General features: G+C 41.5%; 1 protein-coding gene across 2 annotated transcripts in view; it reads left to right on the forward strand.

Annotated features, from left to right (window-relative positions):
• The first annotated feature begins 9,226 nt into the window (after positions 1-9,226).
• Positions 9,227-22,876, forward strand: part of Lhfpl3 (LHFPL tetraspan subfamily member 3) — a 568,397-nt gene continuing 554,747 nt past the window's right edge. Inside the window, exon 1 of one of the 2 annotated variants that reach the window (XM_016008807.3) lies at positions 9,227-9,935. In XM_016008807.3, coding sequence (XP_015864293.1) covers positions 9,503-9,935 — 433 coding nt within the window. In that variant the 5' untranslated portion in view covers positions 9,227-9,502. The remainder of the gene's footprint in view (positions 9,936-22,876) is intronic. The other variant, XM_016008806.3, reaches the window with a different exon arrangement.

Below are 22,876 nucleotides of genomic sequence, written 5' to 3' on the forward strand. Positions count from 1 at the left end.
TTCACCACTTGGAGATGTTCCCTGGGCCTTAGAGAAGATGGTGTAAAAGTCTTGTTTAGGGACGGGTAGTCAGCCAACTTTTATTCCCGCCACCTTGGGTAGTCACCAGTCCTTGAATTCACTGCTATTCATCTGGGACAGCTCTGGCCACCCTATGAATTTAAAGTCTAGCAGTTCTTCATGAGTAAATGCCTCTGGACTTGTTTGCCTTTGACCAATCTTAGGAGCCTCAATGACTGTTTTGGTTTTTTTCCAGTTAACTTGTTTTTCAGGAGAGGTTCATTGAGTTTTTCATGTCTCTGTTAGTGAGAGTTGATTAAGTTTTATGTTATATAGTATTTAGCCTGTATATTTAAATAGTTTTAAAGTAATACTTCTGTAAGTTATTATTATAGGTCCACTAGTTTTCTGAAAAATTTCTTGTATTTTGAAAATAATCCATATTCAAGTTTGAAACATATTGTAAATTATTTTTTAATTTTTGAGATTATAATGTAATTATATTTCTCCCTTCCCTTCCTTCCCTTTTCTTTCTTCCCTCCAAATCCTCCCATGTACCTCTCCTCGCTGTCTTTCAAATTCATGACCCATATTTTCATTAATGGTTATTTCATATTTTAAATATATGTATTTTTAACTATAACCTGCTTAGTCTGTATAATCTTACTTGTATTGTATAATCCATTGGTGTGCTCATTCCTGGAGAAGACTATTTCTTCTACTCTGCATTCCTTAGTTGACTATAGTTCTTTGTGTAGGGTTGTGGCTTTCCTCCATCCATTATGGTGTGTCTATTGGTGTTGTTCTTGTTCAGCTCATGTTTGTGTGGTCCTGGTGGTGAAACTTTATGAGTATAGCTTCTTACATTATTAGGAGACACAATCCCACAGCAAACTCCCTGATCCTCTGGCTCTTACAAACTTTCTGCCCCCTCTTCCACAATGTTTTCTAGCCCTAGGAGCAAGTCCCACAACTCTACATTTTGATTGGTTGTGGTTTTCTATAATGGTCTCCATCGGCTGCAAGGACACATTTTCTTGATGAGGGGTGAAGATTACATTTATCTCTGGGTATGAGGTCAAATGTTTAGATTGCTGTTAGGAATTATGCTGGTTTAGTAAATACTGGTTGTAGGTTCTCCTCCAATATACACAACTTCACTAGCACTACTGAAAATTCTTAGGAAAACACATTTTTTTCACTTTGAAAGTAAATTTCATTCAAAAATAAATTATTATTCCAGCCAGGGAAGCAGGTAGCCTAATTTTGGATCTTCACCTCTCTCTTTTCTCCTTCAAATCCAGTTTTCCTGGCTTATCCCCAGCTCAGTAGCAGACCACCTGCTGCAGTCTCTCCTCTCTGTTGCCCCCATCTTCAGTGGATCACACAGATTGTCTCCTCCAAACTTTCTTCCCCCTACTCATTGATTTATGCCAGCCCCCAACTCCAGGGGGCATTCCCCAGAAACCTTCTGGCCAAGGCTGCCAGAGAAGCAAATAGGCCAACTTCTGACCTTCACTTTATATCAAATTCTCTGGTTTTATGCTACCTACTGTGTCCCCCCCCCCCATGCCATTCTCAGGGAACTAAGCAGATTTTGGTGTAATACTCTGCTTTCCTACCACCCGTGAACCCTCTACGAATCCCTCTTCTACCCCAAACCCATTCCTAAGTGTCAGTTCTCAATATTTAGAAATACATTTGCACTCCACAGACTGACCAAAAGTTCCTATTGCAGAAGGCAACATCTATAGGACTCATCAAACATGAAGACATGGAGCTAGTACCTATATAGAATTTCACCCCTACATTCTGGTTTCTTTGGTACAGGAAGGTACTCTGCAAATTACCAAAGGAAAAACAAATATCAACTCAGCCACCTGTTGATCTACAATGATGTCTGGCCTGCAAGATACGCTAGTGTAGTGGTGGTACAAAGCTTGTGGGAGTAACCAACCAACATCTGATGTGACTTAGGGCCCACTCTGCCAGGTGGAACCCATATCCAACACTTCTTGGGTAACCAAGAACCTGAGACTAGACAGCCCAGGGACCTAGGGTTTTTTTTTTTAACTCTTTTATTTTTAAAGTAGCAATAAAATGACTCCTATAGACATTCTACTACACACTTAGATCAGTGCCTTTCTCAGCCATCATCAGAGAAGTTTCCTCCTGCAGCAGATGGGAACAAATACAGAGATCCACAGCCAGACATTATACAAAGAAATGAGAGGCCTTGGAACACTCATCCCTAAACAGGATGTCTCCATCACCTCAGAGAACCCTAAGGTAGAGGAGTTAGAAAGAATGTAAGAGCCAGAGTAGATGGGTACACCAAGAAATCAAGACTCTAAATTACCAGGATTGATGAACGTATGAACTCACAAAAACCAAGGGAGAATGCACAGGCCTGCACAATGGGACCCTAGATCTGAAAGGTGAAATGGACACATGTCTCCACCCCTAACCCAGAAGCATTTCAATTGATAACCACTTTCAAATGAAATTTTATTTTTATTCAAGGGAGTCTCACTAGTGAAACAAACTACTGTTAACATTAGCACTAGAGGACCAACAGAAAACTAAGTCCATGGCATCTGTGGAAGTTCCTAGGCTCATAATGTCATATCAGGGTTTTTGTTTTGTTTTTCATCTTATTTCTTATTCATATATGGTGTTTTCTCTCTTTTTACACTACATGTCCTTTGCGCATCTATTATGGCTTCCTTTGGTGTTTTTATGGATGACCACCTGAGTGAGTGGGTTTCTGCGTCTGCATCTGTTTCTCATGATGTTTCCTGGTTGCTTTCCCTTTTGTTTGTTTCATCCTTTTTTAGCGCATTAGTTTTTGTTTTATGTTTTTATTATATTATGTTATTTTAATCTTATTATGATCCCTTAGAAGTTTGGTTTTCTAATGAGAGACAGAAAGAAAGGTGGAACTGCGGTAGGGGAAATGGGGAAGGACTTTGTGGATTAGATGGAGGAGAAACAATAATCAGGGTATATTATGTGAGAAAAAAAAGGTTCTTTTTTTTTTACTTTCTTTTTATTTATGCTTGTGTCTTTCACATCATGCCTACACATCATGTCTCCTAATCTCACTCATCTCTCTCTCCCCTCCCTAAAATAAGATAAAATTGAAGAGAAAAAAGGCAGGGTGGTGGTGGTGGGGGGGGGAGAAATGAAGAATCTCATCATGGAAGCTGCAGTATGATACAGTGAATCACATAGTAAACCCCTTTATCCCTAGATTTTTACAGGCAGGCCCTCATCCAAAGAATCACTGGTCTGCTGCACCATAGACCAAAGGGCCCTCATTGGGGCTCTTCCTGGACATCCCATTGCTGCCCTTTGTCATGGAGATCTTGCAGCCCTGGGTCTACAGGACCAACCCTCAAACCACACCCCCAACCTGCCTTGTGCTCCAGGAGATCACTGTTGGGGTGGATGTTAGGGTATGCCAACATCTAACCCTGGCTCTAGGCCTGGGTAATTGCAGGGTTGGTCACCCTCCCAGTTCTCTCCTGTCCTCACCACCAGGGGGAGCTCTCCAGCATTGCCCTGAATAGTTCACCCCTTGCAGTGAAGAGGTGTTCCTCTGGTCATTTCTCCCTCATTCATGTCCTCAGGGTCGGCCCTCCCACACCTACGCCTTCAGGGCCAGCTCTACTGTGCTGCTCAGGATAAGTATAGGGGCCACTCTCTGGAGAGCTGCAGCTGATGAGGGGCAGGGACAGCTCTCCAGCTCTTATGACCCCAGGGCCAACTCTCCCACTTGCTACAGGCCTTGATGGGTGGTGGGGAAAGCTAATTTTAATAAAAGGAAAAATTAAGTTTATTTTTAGCAGGCCTAATCATACAGTATGACTATCAGCCTTTCTTCACTTAGTTAATGTTTTTCATTGTAAGCCCCACTAAGGTGCACTTTCTTCTCATTCAGATGGGATATAATGGTTACTTGAAATAAAATAATCACAGAATTTAAATAAAACACATATATGAATATACTCTTAGAGACCATTTGGAAAGTAAGTTGACACTAAAGTTTTTATCAGAATTGAAAGTGAATATAGTGGATTTTATTTAACCTCTTAGGTTTTCACTCAGTTCCTTCCTGTGAGAACTTCTCGTCACTATTACGTTGCCTTCTGGCTTCTCTTTGATCTGCTTTGGCCAATGCAATGTGATATATCATGCATCACAACACATTTAGGCTACAGTTTTATTTGTAGGCCTATATAATTTGCCTGAGCCATTTCAACTTTTAGTTTCTTCCTTCAAACAACATGAAGCAAATAGGAGCTTCTCTTTCAATTCAAACCCGATAACCACAAAACAAATCCACAGCCAGGCCCACTGCATGGAAGAGAACCACAGCCAACTGGGAATGATCATGTGGTGTAGATTAGGGAAAAAAAAAAAAAACGGCTGTGGTTATACACTGTTGAGAGTTTGAACAGCTTCTGCAGCCCAACCTGGAAGGCACTGACATGTGCCCTTATGCCCAGAGTACTGAGTCATCAGTATTAACATTTTTGTGTGACTATGGTAAGAAACAAAACCTTGTGGATAGGTTTTTCTTATTATTTAGAAGCGTGTTGGGATTGTAAGATTTAAAATTTTGGGTTATGTTATTTGGAGACATTCTTTAAAAAAAAATCTGAACCTGAGATTTCAATGACCAAAATGATTGCCAAATAGAGAGACAAGATTTATATATAAAGGTGCTCATAGCAGAGAATCCACGTGGTGCTTTCCAGTAATGAACCCCAAGTTGAAAGTGTATATTTTCAATAAGCTGTACCTTTTCTGGAAAACTCCAAGAGACCAGTTCAGAATGAATGATAGATATTTTACATTTACGTATTTGGTTTATTTTTGTTTGTTTGTTTGAGTAGGGTGGACACATCCATGTCCTGGCAGGTGTATATATGGAGATCAGAGGACAACTTGCAGGAGTCTGCTTTCTCCTTCTACCATGTGGATTCTGGGGGCCAACTCAGGTCATCAAGTCACTTTATCTTAGAACCATCTTACCTGGTGTCTTAATTAGGGTTTCTATTGCTGTAATGAAACACCATGACTCCCCCCCCCAAAAAAAAAAAAGTTGTGGAGGAAAGAGTATTTGCCTTACACTTCCCCATTGCTGTTCATCACTGAAGGAAGTTAGGACAGGAATTTAAACAGGGCAGGGACCTGGAGCCAGTGCTAATGCAGAGATCCTGGAGGGGAGCTGCTTACTGGCTTGCTTCATGTGACATGCTTGCTCAGCTGCTTTCTTACAGAACTCAGGACCAGCATCCCAGGGATGGCACCACCCACCAATGGGCTAGGCCCTTTTGCATTGATCACTAATTGAGAAAATTCCTTACAGCTGGATCTCATGCAGGCGTTTCCTCAACTGAGGCTCCATCCTCTCTGATAACTCTAGTTGGTGTCAAGTTGACCCGAAACTACCCAGTACACCTGACCCTCAACTTGATCTTGATTTTTCAGAAAGTGCTGAAACACTCAGACCATCTGATTGCCTCTGCTAGCCCAGTGATTGATTAACTAAGTGGTGGTTCCTGATGTCTAAAGTCCCAAAGAAAATTGAATGGCTAAGGGGAGAGAGGGAGTCCTTTACGGGTGAGAAGATTTTAGCCATTAGAATCTTTGTATTCTGCCCTAAAGTCTTGACCTTGGACATAACTCTATTAATCAATTAATCAACAGAATTTAGAAATTCTCTCTCTATTACCTTGCTCACAAGCAATGACTCATCTGGAAATTCTGAGCATCCATTGCTTGCAAAATTACATCTACACAATTTCAGAAAGGCTTTCAATTTTGAATAAAATGTGTGCTTAATCTGATAAACCTTAATGTGTCATAATCTGATAAACCTTCTTTAGATTTTTCTTATTTTTTCAAATGCTAGATTGTTTCTCTCTTTTAACTTTTCTAAATAAATCATCTTAGTCTTTATAAAATAGAATTTTACTATAGTAAGGGATCTGAGAAGACATCTTCTGTCCTTTCTTCCTCACCAAATTGCAGAGAAGAGAAATGGAGCCCCTCAAGAGCCTAGGCTTCTAGTGCTAAGGAAAAGACTAGATCTGGGTCCTGAGGTTGCACTCTCCTGTGCTGCATCAGATTAGTTCTTTACCTCATTGAGGACCTCAGGAGGGTCACACAGCCCAACTATTGTTCGGTTTCTTTATCTTTTATAGTCCCAACTAACATGCACTGAGACAGAGTGTGAAGATGGAGTTTCACTACTCACCCTTTTTGTGGCGGTAAGAGAAAGGCATTTTCAACAGTGAGATCTGAAATTTGAGCATTCAGTGTTTCTAATTCTATGCTGTCAACGACAGACTTCTACTAGTTATTTAGCACTTATGAATCATGTTATAGTTTCAAAATACCTTTCTATCAATAGCAACTTTGTAGCATGAATCAGGCTAGTTTTGTTATTTCCTCCTCCCCAAAACAGCTGTCCTGGTCACACAGGATGATTGCAGAGTTTCACATATGTTTAGCTGTTCAGACTCTTAAAGTCTATCTATATCACTGGTTCACAGCCTATGGGTTGCAATCCCTTGAGGTCAAATGATATCAGATATCCTGTGTATCTGATATTTATATTACGATTCATAATGGTAGCAAAATCAAGGTTATGAAGTAGCAATGAAATAATTTTATGGTTGGGGGTCACCATAACATGAGGAACTGTATTAAAGAGTTGCAGGTTGAGAGCAATTGACCTATATGATGCAAGTAAAAATTTCACGTGAAGGATGGGATCAGTTTTATCTGTGAAATTCCTGGTGGCAAAGGACAAGATTGGAATGCCAGTGGCAAAGGGGTCTGAAGACTGGTAGAGAACACATTCACTGATGGCATAGTCTAAAATAGAATTTAGCATTCCAGCTCATCCCTAGTTATGACATTCTTGGAGGACCCCATGTCAGTCTGAAAATCTGCTATAGTACAAGGCACTGTGGAAATAGAAGGTCTATTGACGTGGTCCAGTTCACACTTTCTCAATCCTAACCTGAAGGAGGAAATGATGAATTCTTAGGGGGAATGCACAGGAGCACCTTAACAGCTTGCCAGCTCTGGACTGTTCTCAGTGGTTGTTGAGAAGAGTGGACACCTTTGAGTGTGCCTTCTGGCACAATAAGGATTCTGAGCACGAACCCAGAGGCAATTCTGAGCCTGGAACAAGAATAAGGCCTTCCTTTGGCATGACTCACAGCCCTTGAGTCTGAGTCACTTGCCAGTCTTTTCTTTGTCCCATGAAGGCAATTTAAGCATCAAGATATAACTAGGCCCTTTGGTTCTCAGCAACCTCCAAACTCATTCCCAACCCAGCAACAGTAAGGAAGCTTTCAAAGAAAGACCACTTTATATAAGCAGGCTGAGGGACTTGAGGACTTGCAAGAGTCTCTAGACATTACTGCCAATTCTTGCCTTGAAGCTTTCACTGCCCTAGGACACACTGCTTGTCAACTGGCCCTACAAATCTCATTACTTCTTTCCTCATCCTGCTTCCAAGTTAAAATGCTGGTGTGCCAACAGGTGTAGGGGAATTCAGAATGAAACCTCACAGAAGTTCTGACCTTTCACCACCACCAATACATGGAAGATGTATCCTCTTGACTTACATGTTTAAAGACATAAAGTATTATATTGGACTGGTCCACATTTATGTCACCTTCTGCATCTCCTAAATCGCTTTGATATTTTAAAGGCTTTCTGAAAGTTTACAGCTGCACCTGAGAGGAATTCTGTTTTACCCTAGCTAACAGTCCCCTGATCTGTTCAATGGTGCCCTCTTTTCAAAGCCCTGATGGGTCTTGAACTATAATTGTAATACCTCAACTCCATACCTATAGGAGACCTCATTGTAAAATTCCACACTCACACTTTCAGATCTTTCACAGCTGAAGCAGAAGCCCCTTCCTTATCTCGTGTGTCCCTTGTCCCAAGCCCGTCGTTCCCTTTCCTGCCCCTACACAATTGCAGGTCTTTAGGGTGTCAGATGAAGAGCATAACTAGTCTCTATCACTTAGACTTTGGGCTATTTTAATTGAAGATTCATGTATATAGTACAGACTTCCGCCTTCCATTTGCTCAAAGAATTCAGCAATCATGGGGTTTAAAATGATTTGTACCAAAGTATATTCCTGCTATTGAGCATTCTGGGTTCACAGAAGGAACCATAGAATGCAATGGCAACAGAGAAACTCATTGGTAGATAGGCCTGTTACAAAGAGCAATGACAATGCTGGATAAATCAAACAGGGGAACAGTAAAAGGTGCATACCAGCTATGCGAGGCATTATTTGCAGATGATTCAGGGAAGTTACCCTAAGATAATAGTCTGGTTAACTGGAGCTTTGGGTTGTGGGGGAGGTGAGACTACTTCCACCATTAAGACACGTATCCATTGCCATCCTCTTCGTCTTTAGCACACACTAGCTGCCAATGAATATTTGTGTAATAAATGGAACACCTGCCAAACTATGGGATGTTTTCAAACAAACTCTAAAATTCTGTGACGATCTCTTCCGTGCATGCAGGACCCATCTATTGCAAGCTCTGTGGGAGAGAAGTGGCTTGCCTGAAAGTGAAGCATGGGGCTTCAGTTGGCCATAGTTCATCTGGTTTAATAGTGGGAAAGTGGGAAGAGAAATAAGCTTCTTAGAAATAGAAGATCAGCCTCCAAGCTTGACTCCTACATTATTGTCTGACAGGTTTCTACCCAACTTCTCCTGTCTCCATCTGTGGACTTGAGGTACCAGAAGAATTAGCCAGGGGCAAATCTGTGGTTTTGACAGGGAAGCTTCTGTAGGGCATCACGTCCTAGTCATCTTCCTTTTTTCACCTGCTCCTGCCATGCTGCTTCTTTCTTCTCTGCAAGATGCAGAGGTCAAAGCACGTTCCTGTGCGGTGATGAAAAGCTCCCAGGATCAGCCTCCTGGCTGGCAGCACACCCTCCAGGATCCAGGGAGTGCCTCTAGGATTCCTGTGGGTGCGCTCTTAGATTCCCCCAACTCCACAGCCGCTTCTCCGGCTCCTGTCTGACACTTAAGGAGCATCTCAGGGTACCTACGGTCCTTTGCGCCCTGGGGCACCAGCAGCACTGGCAGGAAAGGGGATCAGAGGCGGGAAAGGAAATGGGGGGCGCGAGGGCTCCTAGGCTTCAGCTGCAGCAGCTGCAGCAGCGGGCAGAGGGGTGGAGGGTGCTGAGCAGGGCTGGAGTCGGGGCCAGGAGGGAGGGAGAGAAGGCAACGGGGAGAGGGGGGAGGCTGTGCCAGGCGAACCGGAGGGGTGCTCTGCGCTCCCCCGCCCTCCTTCCGGGAGCGAGGATGCAGACTCTAGAACTGGTGCTGCTGGGCTGAGGCGGAGGCAGGGGATTTGCAACGCGCGCGGCTCTGCTAGTGTGTCTCCTGCGAGCGGAGAGGCGGGGGGGAGGCGGAGGACCGGGAGGCGGAGGAGGAGGAGGGGGAGAATGCCTGGAGCTGCCACCGCCGCCGCCGCGATGCTCCCGGCTCAGGAGGCTGCCAAGCTATACCACACCAACTATGTGCGGAACTCGCGGGCCATCGGCGTGCTGTGGGCCATCTTCACCATCTGCTTTGCCATCGTCAACGTGGTGTGCTTCATCCAGCCCTACTGGATCGGCGACGGCGTGGACACCCCGCAAGCCGGCTATTTCGGGCTCTTCCACTACTGCATCGGCAACGGCTTCTCCCGGGAGCTGACCTGCAGGGGCAGCTTCACGGACTTCTCCACGCTGCCCTCGGGCGCCTTCAAAGCCGCCTCCTTCTTCATCGGCCTCTCCATGATGCTCATCATCGCCTGCATCGTTTGCTTTACCCTCTTCTTCTTCTGCAACACAGCCACCGTGTACAAGATCTGTGCTTGGATGCAGCTCACCTCCGGTGAGTGCGCGCTCACCTCCGTGGAGGCGGGGGACCCTTGGGTGTCCGAGCTCGGGAGGGGTTGGAGTGGGAGGGACCGCTCCCTGAGCTCTGCGGTCCGGACAACTTAATCTTCTCTCAGACTGAGGAGAGTGGAAGGAGGAACCCCGGGTTCCTCAGCCTTGGCACCGGCGCCAGGTCTCCAGGCTTTTTCCGAACCTCCTGAGTGCTAGGGACGCCACCCAGAGGGACGCCCTGGAGGCTGAGCCCTTGTTGGATAAAGTCCGCCCAGAACTGAAGATGGGGGGGAAAGGGGGCGGAGAAGTGGCCGCTTAGAGACAGTGTGTGTGTGTGTGTGTGTGTGTGTGTGTGTGTGTGTGTGTGTGTGTGTGCGCGCGCGCGTGCGCGCGCACGCTGAGGGACTAGGGAAGACTGATACAAGCGGGTGAAAAGCCGATTTAGAGATGCTGTAGTAGAAGGATCAAGTCAGCCTGTTCAACCCTTTCCTGGGATTATTTCTGTCTTTGCTCCAGGGTGTGTGTGTGAGGTGGGCGTGTAAATTTGTCTTGGGTAACCATAAATATTTTATCATCCATCTGGTGATGAGTAAATCTTAATTTTGCTTAGCACCCCCACCTTGCGTTTTTCTTAAAAAAAAAAAAAATGTAGCTTAGAGTGCTCCTTAGCAGTTTCCCAAAGCCACACCCCCAGAGTCTCCTTGTCAGCCAAGGTCCTTCCAATTTGTCTCTAAACAGATAGGAAGGTCTTGAGGGAGTCGGGATTTCTCAAGATCTCATTTTGGGGAAGTGGTGTTAGCAAAGTAGGTAAAGGGAAAGCGGGGTTCTTCAGCGGTATCCTCATCACTCCTATAAGTAGACTGTTGTCAGCTGAGCAATATGAAAGACCCCCCACCCCCACCCCAGCATCGAAGTTACTTTTAATCAAGAAAGAATGATGAGTGCATTTTCTGGTGGCCTTGAAGAATGTTGAAACAAAACTGGCTTACTGCGCTTCTGACGCCTTGCCTGCCTTCTCCTCTGAAGTCAAGGGTTCCTGAGCTATTGACACACTGTTGAAATCCCTTGGATTGGAGGGATCTTGAATGTCTCCGGCAGTTAAACATCTTCATTTATGTTTTATTAGTATCATTATTTAAGTAACTGAGTTTTAAGATACTGTTTATTCCATTTTTGAAGCTTTCCGGCATAGGAGGGATTTGAGTTTATCAGGAAGTGTAAGATAAGTCAGTATTTAAAGGTGCTGGGCCATGCTAAGGTTCTGTTGTCTTGTGAGACTGGGACCCTCTGTGTAGCAGAGGGTGGCCTCAAACTCCCATACTCTTGCCCCAGTCTTCTTAGTGCTGGGGCCACAGGCACTGTATCTATCTGGAAAGGTTTGCGATCTTGTTAGTTTCATAGAAGAAGAAGAAGCAAAGCTTATGAGAGCCTAAGGTGTATTGGAGTGTTACTTTTAGGTTTGTCTTGCTGATTTTGATTTGCGTTTATTGTGAAAGCATGTGTGTGAAAAACAAGGAATGAGCATGCTATCATCCTCCTGCACGTAAATGAGCCAATTTACCTTCTGCCACTCTATCCTCCCCAACTCGAATAAATTCCTTGCTCTGTTTCTTTTTACTTTGTTAATTTTATGGGTGTTTCAGGAACAAACTAACTGAGATTCACAGTAGACTCATATATTCTGTCTGTCCATGATACTTTCCTCTGCTTTGACTTTGCAAAGAACAGGACAAACAGATGCACATGTTTTAGGAAAAGACTTGACCCTGCACTGCTAATTTTAATTCTTCTAAGTTAAATGACCTATTTAGACTAGTGATTCAAATTAGATTGTTTTTCAAAGGACTGAGAGTAGTTTGTGGTAATTCTCCAAAAACACGAAGTTTAATATTTTATTTTGATGAGACTTTATATTCTAAAACTGTATTTTTAGATAAAAATAAATAAAGAAAATGATCTTTTGGGGGAGATGATCACTTTTGAAATCAGCATAAGCTTTAGCGTAGCCTTTTCCCTTTTCCTGAAATAGATCACAGACCACAATAAACACTGGAATAGTGAAACATGATGCTGTATATGCAGACAGGACATAAATGTACTATTTTGACTTTCATTCCATTAAAGTGTGATGATAGTGTTTGTATGGCAGTACGTATGAGGGCATTTTCTTCATTAGGAGAATTTAAGATCACCACAGGCTATGTTTTTAAAACTCTTTGAAATTTGCTATTTTATTTCCAGTTTTGTTTGTTAATTATCTATGTTACTAAAATGATGGATTATGACAAGAGATCAATTAAGAATTAAGTCAATTATATCTACAAATTTTAAAGAAATGAGATCTAGAAGATATTTATGAAGAATGCTATATTTAACATGGGTTTTAGTTTTCCTTAATTTGGGGATGCAAGAACTGTAACATATTTAGACATGTAATGTATAAACATTCTCTGAAAGTGCTGAACTTTAAATGTTTTTTTAGTGCTCTTTAATGTTCATAAACTTTTCATGTTTATAGTTTAACTACCCAGAATAATCTTTTTTCTTTCACTTTTCTTTATTAAGAAATTTTCTACTCACTCCACATACTATCCACAGATTTCCCCTCCTCCCTGCCCCCCCCAGCCCTCTTTCCCAAGCCACCCCGCATCCCCACATCCCTCAAATCAAAGTCTCATATGGGGAGTCAGCAGAGCCCGGCACACTGAGCCTAGGCAGGTCCAAGCCCCTTTCCACTGCACCAAGGCTGCGCAAGGTGTCACACCACAGGCACTGGGTTCCAGAAGCCTGTCCATAGACCAGGGACAGATCCCAATCCCCCTGCCTGGGTGCCCAAACAGTTCGAGCCAAACAACTGTTTTCCATATCCAGAGGGCCTAGTCTAGTCCCATGGGGGCTCCACAGCCACCAATCCACAGTTCATAGGCTTCCACTAGTGTGGCCGGTCATCTCTGCACATCCTCCCATCACATCCCTGGCCTGCAGTATCTCTCCTCTCTCTCAATTGGATTCCCGGAGCTCAGCCTGATGCCTGGCTGTGGATCTCAGTATCTGCCTCCATGAGTCACTGGACAAAGGCTCTATGATGACAGCTAGGTTATTTGCTAGGCTGGTCACTAGAGTAGACCAGTCCAGGCACCCTCTGGACCACTGCCAGCAGACCAAGGTGAGGTCAACCTTGTGGATTCCTGAGAGCCTCCCCAGCACCCTGCCTCTTCCTAGTCCCATGATGTCCTCATCTATCATGGTATCTTCCTCCCTGTCCTCCCACTTTGTCCCTGTTCCAGCTTGACCCTCCCATTTCCCTATGTTCTCATCCCCTATCCTCGCCCTCTACCACTCCCCCCCACACACCCAGTCCACTCATGTAGATCTCATCCACTTCTCCTTCACAGGGTCATCCATGTGTCCCTCCTAGGGTCTTTCCCTGTTAGCTAGCCTCTCTGGAGTTGTGGGTTGCAGTCTGACCATCCCTTCCCTTACATCTAGTATCCACTTATGAGTGAGTACATACTATGTTTGTCCTTCTGAGTCTGGGTTACCTCACTCAAGATGATATTTTCTAGTTCCATCTATTTGCCTGCAAATTTCATGATATCATTGTTTTTTATTGCTGAGTAGTACTCCATTGTGTATATGTGCCACATTTTCTTTATCCATTCTTCAGTTGAGGGGCATCTAGGTTGTTTCCAGGTTCTTGCTATTATGAATAATGCTGCTATGAACATAGTTGAGCATGTGTCTTTGTGGTAAGATTGAGCATTCCTTGGGTATATGCCCAGTAGTGGTATAGCTGGGTCTTGAGGAAGACTTATTCCCAATTTTCTGAGAAACTGCCATACTGATTTCCAGAGTGGTTGTACAAGTTTGCATTCCCACCAACGGTGGAGGAGTGTTCCCCCTTGCTCCACATCTTCTCCAACATAAGCTGTCTTCAGTGTTTTTGATCTTAGCCATTCTGACAGGTGTAAGATGGTATCTCAGAGTTGTTTCGATTTACATTTCCCTGATGACTAAGGATTTGAGCAATTCCTTAAATGCCTTTCAGCCATTTGAGATTCTTCTGTTGAGAATTCTCTTTTAAGCTCTGTAGCCCATTGTTTAATTGGATTGTTCATTATTTTGATGTCTAGCTTTTTGAGTTCTTTATATATTTTGGAGATCAGCCCTCTGTTAGATGTGGGGTTGGTGAAGATCTTTTCCCATCCCAGAATAATCTTAAGGGGTGTGGTGGTATTGTGTTCCCCAAAATCTTGTGTACCTTAATAAACTTATCTGGGGTCAGAGAACAGAAAAGCCACTAGTTAGGCACATGCCTTTAATCCTAGCATTCCAGAGGCAGAAATCCATCTGGGATCTCTGTGAGTTCAAGGCCACATTGGAAACAGCCAGGCATGGTGACACACACCTTTAATCCCAGAAAGCGAGCCTAGGGAGTGATGGTAGAAAGCAGAAAGGTATATAAGGCGTGAGGACCAGAAACTAGAAGCATTTGGCTGGTTAAGCATTTGGCTGGTTAAGCTTCAGGCTTTCGAGCAGCAGTTCAGCTGAGAGCCATTGGGATGAGGACACAGAAGCTCCCAGTCTGAGGAAACAAGACCAGCTGAGAAGTTGACCAGGTGAGGTTAGCTGTGGCTTGTTCTCTGATCTTCCAGTTCACCCCAATACCTGCCTCTGGGTTTGATTTTATCAATAAGAACTTTTAAGATTACTGCTACAAGGGGCATTTTCTAAATATGAAAGGTGAGATTTAATGTAGTATTTTACTATTGGATACTCTTTAACCTTTATTTGAAGCTAAATAACTAACTTGTATGTGTGGTTATCTAATCATTTTAACATGGTAGTATCCTAAGTCAGGTAAAGTATGGAGTCTTAAATGATACATTAAGATAATAAATGTAGACTGTTTTATAGCAATATGATATCCAGAATTTTTAAGGAGCTTGGCACAGTGGTGTATGCCTTTAATCCCAGCACTCAGGAATCAGAGGCAAGTGGATTTCTGTAAGTATGAGGTCAGCCTGGACTACATAGTGAGTCCCAGGACAGCCAGATCTCTGAAGAAAGACCCTGTCCCCAAACAAAACAAAACACAACAAACAAACCCAAAAATCTCAAAACAACACAAAAGGAAGAGGAGAAGGAGGAAGAGGAGGAGGAAGAAAAGGAGAAGGAGGAAGAGGAAGAAGAGGAGGAGGAAGAAGAGAAGGAAGGGGGAGCACAGGATGGCAACAACAACTTTTTAATAGTTCTGAACAAGGAATTAGAAAAAATATTTAATTTATTGGACCTGAAAATTGTATTACTCACATGTCTATTTATGTGATGTACTTATCAACAACATGAAAACCTTGTACTATCCACACCCCTGTAGGTCACTCTGCTTTTGGGAGTAATCATACAGAGAGAGAGAGAGAGAGAGAGAGAGAGAGAGAGAGAGAGAGAGAGAGAGAGAGAGAGAGAGAGAGAGAGAGACTATGCCTAGTGTAGAGACTGGGGACATAAAATAATGCATGGGATAAATAATAATGTAAACCAGAGGTTTAAACCTTTCCCATATCTTCAGACAGAAAATTCTTTGAAATGAAAAGATAAACTTTTTTTTCCTTTTGTGATTTCTGTAACAACGAAGGGGGGAAACGCATCTGTGATTGTCAAGTGAGATAATGAAGCCCCGTTTCTTCCTTAAATCAACACAGAAGGAAACTTCCCTCCCCAGAAACTTCATTCTCTATCTCCGTCTCTCTAAAGCAATGCTCCAATCTGTTTCCAGGTCCATTTTACAGAGATGTTTTGTTGGCTTGTTTCACCAATTGTAGGTGCTATCTTGTTTCTAGAAGCTTATGTGGCCATGGGGATATTTTCTTTTTCACCAATTAAGATATGATAGAATTTAAGGCATTGTCTCTGCTATAGATTTCTTAGTGGAAAACAGCTGAAAAGGAAGTATTCACTTTTATCTGTGAGGTAGGGGGATCTTACCCAGGTGGGGTTTTCTTATTCAAGAGGTAATAGAACAGAAGTGGGTTTCGCCTCCCCCAGCCCATCCCGGCTCAGGAATGTGTGAGGAGAAAGCAGCACATACTGGCAAGGCTGTCTAGTGAGGGTTAAGCAAGTGCTGGCTTGCTGCCTCAGTGCTTCCCACCTTCTCAGTCTTAGTTTCCTCAAAAGTATTTTTTGCCAGCATACCTCCTTCATTTTTTTAGGTGTGAGGAGAGTCACCAAAGGTCATTGCTATCGCTCTGAGTCTACGCACAGAGTCTTTGCAGTGTTGTATTTCACTCTTTCATGATACCATGTTTCTTTTCTGTAGCTGTAGTCAGCATTTGAAATTACAGATTGCTCATATATTTATTCAATGACTCTGTTCCCCAGAATATTGAAAGTCAGACCTCACTTTTATATATATATATATATAAATATTTTATATATATATTAGAGAGGTCAAAGATATGCATGCATGTTGAGGTTAAAAGATGAATGGGGTAAGTAAGCCCTGTTCTGGCACTTATTTTGTGAGCCTGGAAACTGCTTTCTATGCCTAAGTTGCTCACTAGCCAATAGTGATAATTACTTTGGGAGATTGGTGCAATAGAATAAACTAATGTATATATCAGTATCTGGCTCAAGGTAAAACAAAACCAAAACAACACTATGTAACTGTTAGGACTGTTAGGTGTGGTTGCTGTCATCTTATCAAGGTGCATAGTAGTATTATATAAATGGTAATACTATATATTCAATAATTTTTTGTTGAGTTAATTATTGAAGAGGAAAATTATCGCATTGAAGAAGGAGGGATTGTTAAATTTCTCATGTTCTGCAGTCTTAAGGAAATGGCTGTGAGAGTCATGATACTCATCTTCCTCTGTGGCCTCAGCAGCAACTTCACTAAAGGAACACTTTCCTGTCCTTTGATGGCTATGGTTGTGACTTGGTGGCCTGTTTTGTGATAAGATTCTTCTGATGTTCAGGTAATGATCTTTATTACAACACCAGGAAACAATCAATCATATCTCAGTTTTCAACAGATTTTTTTCTACTACCATTTAGTCTCTCAAAGAAAAACAACAGCAACAAATAACACTATTCAGAATTATGCTTTTATGTGAGAATCACGAGATTTGGCTGTCTTTGAAGATCCAGGCCTATTCTAGGTTGTTTTCTTATGAACACTAAGAGCAATCAGGACCAGAGCAGAGAGTGTTTTCCAGGATTTTAGGTTTCTTCATCTTGGGTGTTGGTGCAGATTTGTTTTCACTGGGCTCCCAGAAAGCTTGTAGTACCTGCTCAGACGTGGTATGTGCAGGGCTTAGAAGGGGCAGCTCCCAAAACGGGACGAGCTTGGCATTTACTCAAATGCAAGCTCAGAGTTCAGGACAATCAAAAGCCGTGTTTTTCGGCTAGTGCTAAGCATCTTTAGGGAGAAAGCTCTTGCCTCAAGGAGAAGCCAATCCATACTACATCCAGTGTCAGGAAGTACCTTCAAGGGGAAATCAGTCCATCCTACATCCAGTGATAAAAGAACTTTCTATTCACCACTCCAAACAGGCAAGGAAATTTATTTGAAATAATTTTAGAAACTTTTTCTTTTTCTTATATGTAGTATGAAAAGGAAAGTGACAATTGAAGTGATGTTGTAAAATATATTAATGCAAATGTCAAAACAAACAATTTTTATAACAGTAGGATTTGAAGTGAAGATCTGAGAAATATAACAGGTTCCACATAAACCATATGACAGACATTCTGTTACAAGTTTCACCATTCTTGGCACAAAACTGCATATTAGCTTTCCTATAGTAAAAATGTCAACAATCTATTTATTCACAAGTAATTAATAAATATAATGAAAGCCTACCTAGAGTGTGGAATAACAGAAACTTAGTGTGAAAATACTTACCCAGCAGTTGCTGCTTAGGAATGATGCTATGACCCAGGAAAGAGTCCAAATAGGCAGGGCAACATGCTATACTGTACATACCTCAGAAATCTTCCAAGGTAAACCACATTTTAAATGAAAAAAAAAAAAAAAAGCACAGAGCCTATGGCTAGTATTGTGGTATGTGACTCAGACCACTTCTGAGTGTATATAGAGTGTGTATAGAAAGAACTTTGGAATACATTGACATGAAGCAAAGAACACTCCAGGAGAATTCTAATTTAAGGGATTAGTGGCATGATAACTAGAGAGCTTTTAAAGTATAATTTCCATAACATAGTTGAACTTTGGGGGTCAGCACCATCTTTAATTAATGTGAGTTTTCCTTATCATAATGAGTCAACTAGAATTTTTATTTGATATGGGGAAAGACAGAAAGGCTGACCTTTAGTCTTAATAATAACAGGCAAGATATTAATGCTGACAGAGAGTCTGCTTCAGATACAAATAGTAGATAAGCGACTTAATGACTTAAAGGCAGTGCTGTTATGGAAGTCACTGGAGCATTTAGAAGCTAAATAAGAATAACCCGAACACATCCTGGATGTTAACATAAGTAACATCGTAGTTAAGGACAATTTGAAATTGTGACTGTGGTTATGTTTTGTGATGTGACAATGGTCCAGCATTCTGACCATTCAAAATTTTGATCACCCTAGATGTCATCTCAATCATCTTTCTCTTCTTTCCTGCTAAGATAAAATAGAAAACTGAGTGGCTTGCAAGAGGAAGTGCTTTTTTTTTTTCCAACAGAGACAAAAACTCTAACCTCTATCTAGAAGACTAGAGAAGGAAGATATTTCTTTTTTTCTTTTTTAACATTTATTTTTGTTTATATGTATTCCCCCCACTGTGTGTATGTGCTCACGTGAATGATTGAGCCTATGGAGGCTGGAGAGGGTATCAGATCCCCTGGAGCTAGAGTTATAGGTGGTGGTAAGCTGAACATTGGTCCTCTGGAAGAGCAGCAAGTGTTCTTAACCATTGAGCCATATCTCCGGCATCAGAAGGCACACTTTTCTGAAGTAGATTTGCTGGTATGGAGTTGGCCTTGCTTAATTCTGGCATCTTTCTTAGCCTAATGAAATCAAGATCTCTAACAGCAAAGGAGCTGCCTACGTATATGTACAAAAGGCAGAAAGATACTGAAGATTAGTCTGAGTGAAGTTAGTTTCACAACTATATATAATTTTGAGAGTATGATTTATCAATGAAAGGACTAGTGGAGGGGTAAGGAAGGGTAATAGAAATTAGCATTAAATAGTGGTAGATTTGAAAAGTGCCCTTAACTCAGAAGTGGGCATGCAGAACTTAACTAATAAAGAATAATTTTCGCATTATTTGCCCTATTAGAAAACAATACCTGAGAGTAATTGAAAGAGTCCTCAGCTTTATCTAAACTACAGAATGAGCCATAGGACTTAAATACATTTTGTAAATAGTCTGGGTGTGGGAAGAATGATCTCCATGGTTCTTAGTCGCTTTCAAAGAAACTCAAGATGGAGTACTGAAAAACTGAGAAGGGAAATGTGTGTAACATTGACAAGAGGTCCAGTATTCAACAAACAGGAAAATTGATCAAGCTGTGGTGACTGACAGGGACATAGAAGAAGGATACCAAAAATAAGTGAACCATCATTACAAAGAGATGGTGAGGCTCAAGACTGAAGGGCCTCTGGAATTTGAGAACATCAGAAGCTTGTTAAGTTTGGTATCGTCAATGACTTAAAAATACATTGGCACAGGACAGAAAGAGGAAATGTACATTATGGTTCAGAGCTGTGTGCTCAAAGCTCAGAAATGGTTGTTAGTAGTCACAGAATTTAGTATGCAGAAACAATTGCAGCCATGGTGTGCCACCTAGCAGGTGACAATTATGTCACATATGTGATTGATCTACCCTGTTCTGAGGATTAAGAGAGAAAATGGTGAATACATTGTATAGCATTATACAAAACTCATTGTGATTCCTGTAACTGAGTTGTACACATTACTAACAAGGCATATTCAGTTAAGAATTTAACTTTGTGTTAATAGGTCTAGTCATTACCCTTTTATTTGTCTGGAGTAGCAATTCAAAGGGGGAGGAATGTATTTTGGAGATAATCATGAACTATTTTGTAACTTCAATGGCAGAAACTTGGAAAAGGAAGCCATGTTTAAAACTTTTGTGGAACATTTTTTTAACTGTTCAAGAATAAAGCACTAAGGTCTTCATATGAAGCTCTTCCAACTGGTAAATACTTTTCACTGTTATCAAAACCAAAATTGAACACTTGAATCTATAATGACATCATTTAATGAAAATATTTTAGAGGTAAAATATTTGTTTTTTCTGTGCTATTTTCAATATAGTTATGATACATGGAAAATTGGGGTCCTCATTATTGAGTCTTATTTTTCTAAGCAAAGAAGAAAATGTGGCAAAATAAAGATCCATTTATTTATAAACATGTTAAACCTTTATGTTTATTTTGCTTTAAAAAGTAAGCTATTTTTTATTTTAGTTTGGACCATCAGGTTATTGTGAAGTGAGAATGTAAGTTTGCTATGACTACATATCTGGCTATGATCCAAAGGAGGGTTGAACAATGGACAAGTGAACATTCTGTGCTCCACAAAATATCAAGATCCCTTGTGTGGTGACTGTCTAGTGTTGCTCTTAACAGGAGAGTTGACCAAATAGGCATGCTCCATCAGATCTGGGGATGGCAGCCAGCATGACTGGAGTGTCTTGTAAGATTATAGTGAAACCCCTGTTCTTTTTAACTTCCATGTTCCTAAGGGCTTTTCAAAGAGAGGAGCTTAAACCAGGAGATGGACCAGCATCCCCCAACCCGGAGCTTCAGCCCGCCCATCTCCTGTGTTTTGGGATTTTGCCTTTTACAAGGTCCTGTCTACACTTCCTTTTTTTGTTTGTTTGTTTGGTTGTTGTTGTTTTATTTTTTGTTTTGTTTGTTTTTTTCAAGACAGGGTTTCTCTGTGTAGCTTTGCGCCTTTCCTGGAACTCGCTTTGGAGACCAGGCTGGCCTCGAACTCACAGAGATCCTTCTGGCTCTGCTTCCGAGTGCTGGGATTAAAGGCGTGCGCCACCACCGCCCGGCCCCAACACATTTTCTAATTGAAGTTATTCTCCAGGTAATATTTGGGAGGACTGAGAGTGCAGAATAACATGTGAAAGCTGAGAAAAAAGAAGAAAGGATTAATCAGGTTATGTGCAGTACCAGAGGAAGCCTGAAATAAATGTCTACTCCTCTTGAATATTCTTTTAGTTTCTTACTTTGGTGTTAAAATTCAGAGTAACCAGTTTCTATGATTTATTAGAACTTTGAATAAGCTATTGTGACTTCCTATCATTGGTAAAACCTTCCTCTTCAGGACATTACGGCAAGTCACTGAAAAACCGAGTTAATGATTTTAGAACTACAATGCTCTAAACAGCCATTTAGTCTAGATGGCCATAAACTGGGTACTATGTTTGGATCTCGGCAGTAACCTTGACAGTGTTTTGCAAACTTAGAAAACAGAGAGAAATTCCATTTCTTAAGAAAAATTTGAGACTTTCAAATTAAAACACCATGGGTCTTAGTCATAGGCCAAAAAAAAAAAAAAAAAAAAAAGGATACTTGCTTCACGTGTTCAAAATGAAACACTGATCATCTGATTTAGCTACTGGCATTTATCTACTTATTTCAGTTTAATTTCCTTAAACAAAAGAAAAAGAATGAGTTCCCACTTTCTTCTCTGGATGCTACTCAAAGGAAGCATTAATTCCGTCTCCCTTTTTCTACCTGCAAAGTAGTTCCTGAATATTATCTGGTTCCTATTTGATCTCTTTGTGAGTCTGGGCAGACAATTCTTTAGATGAAACCACCTAAAAGCACTCTTTCGGCACAATGTCAGGCTTTTCTTTTCCATTTCATACTTAGGGAGTTCTTGTTAATCCTCTCTAGAACCCCCCTCATTAGCCTTTGATGCCCTACCACAATCCCAGGGCCTACCAGAGCACCTACATCTGAACAAACCAAATTGAAAATCTGAAACCAAATGAATGCTCCAACTGTACACAGCACATCAGCACAGCACATCCTCACAGCAGTGGGAAAACGTAGATTTTTTTTTTTTGGCAGAATTTAATGTGTAGAACAGAGGGAGAATCTCTGCAGTCAATGTAAGTCAATCTGACAAAGACTGTGCCTCTGTTGCCTATTAAATAATTGATTGAAGCCAGGCGGTGGTGGCGCACGCCTTTAATCCCAGCACTCAGGAGGCAGAGCCAGATGGATCTCTGTGAGTTCGAGGCCAGCCTGGGCTACCAAGTAAGTTCCAGGAAAGGCGCAAAGCAACACAGAGAAACCCTGTCTCGAAAAAACCAAAAACCAAAAACCAAAAAAAAAAAAAAAAAAGATTAAAAAAAAAAATGAAGTGTCTCTAAAAAAAACCAATCTAAAGATTTCAAAGGAGACCCTTCAGTGCTGAAATTTTAATTGCAGTAGATTTTTTGAGGACATTGAACAAGCTAAAATACCGTTTTTCATCTCTAAGTTGTGCTAACATGAGCAATTATTGCATTTAGATTTATTCCCCAAATGTTGCCCATGTTAACTGTAGAAATGTGAATTTTAGGAAATCAAGCTTGGACTTAACATCATGAGAGGGTCTTAAATTTTCTTTTGTAGATACGTTATTTAGTTTACTCATCATTTTTGTTTTGTTTAACACTTAACAAAATGAATTATTGTTTCAGTTCATCTGCAAACATATTATGAAAAATGTGCTATACATTTTGTGTGTAAGTGCCCATGTGGATGCGTTTGTACCTGCACACACACTCACGTTTGCTCTTGATTCTGGGTATGTATTTGTGTTAGTGCGTTTTGCTGGGCATCTTATCTATGGCATCACATATGCTGGAAGGGCTCTGTCTCTGAGCTGTGTTATACTGAGGCTTTTATGTGTATGTTTTGTTTTTTGTTGGTGTTGGCTTTGTGTGAAGAATG

This window comes from Peromyscus maniculatus, chromosome 3 (genome assembly GCF_049852395.1).
Source record: "Peromyscus maniculatus bairdii isolate BWxNUB_F1_BW_parent chromosome 3, HU_Pman_BW_mat_3.1, whole genome shotgun sequence".
Taxonomy (NCBI): Eukaryota; Metazoa; Chordata; class Mammalia; order Rodentia; family Cricetidae; genus Peromyscus; species Peromyscus maniculatus.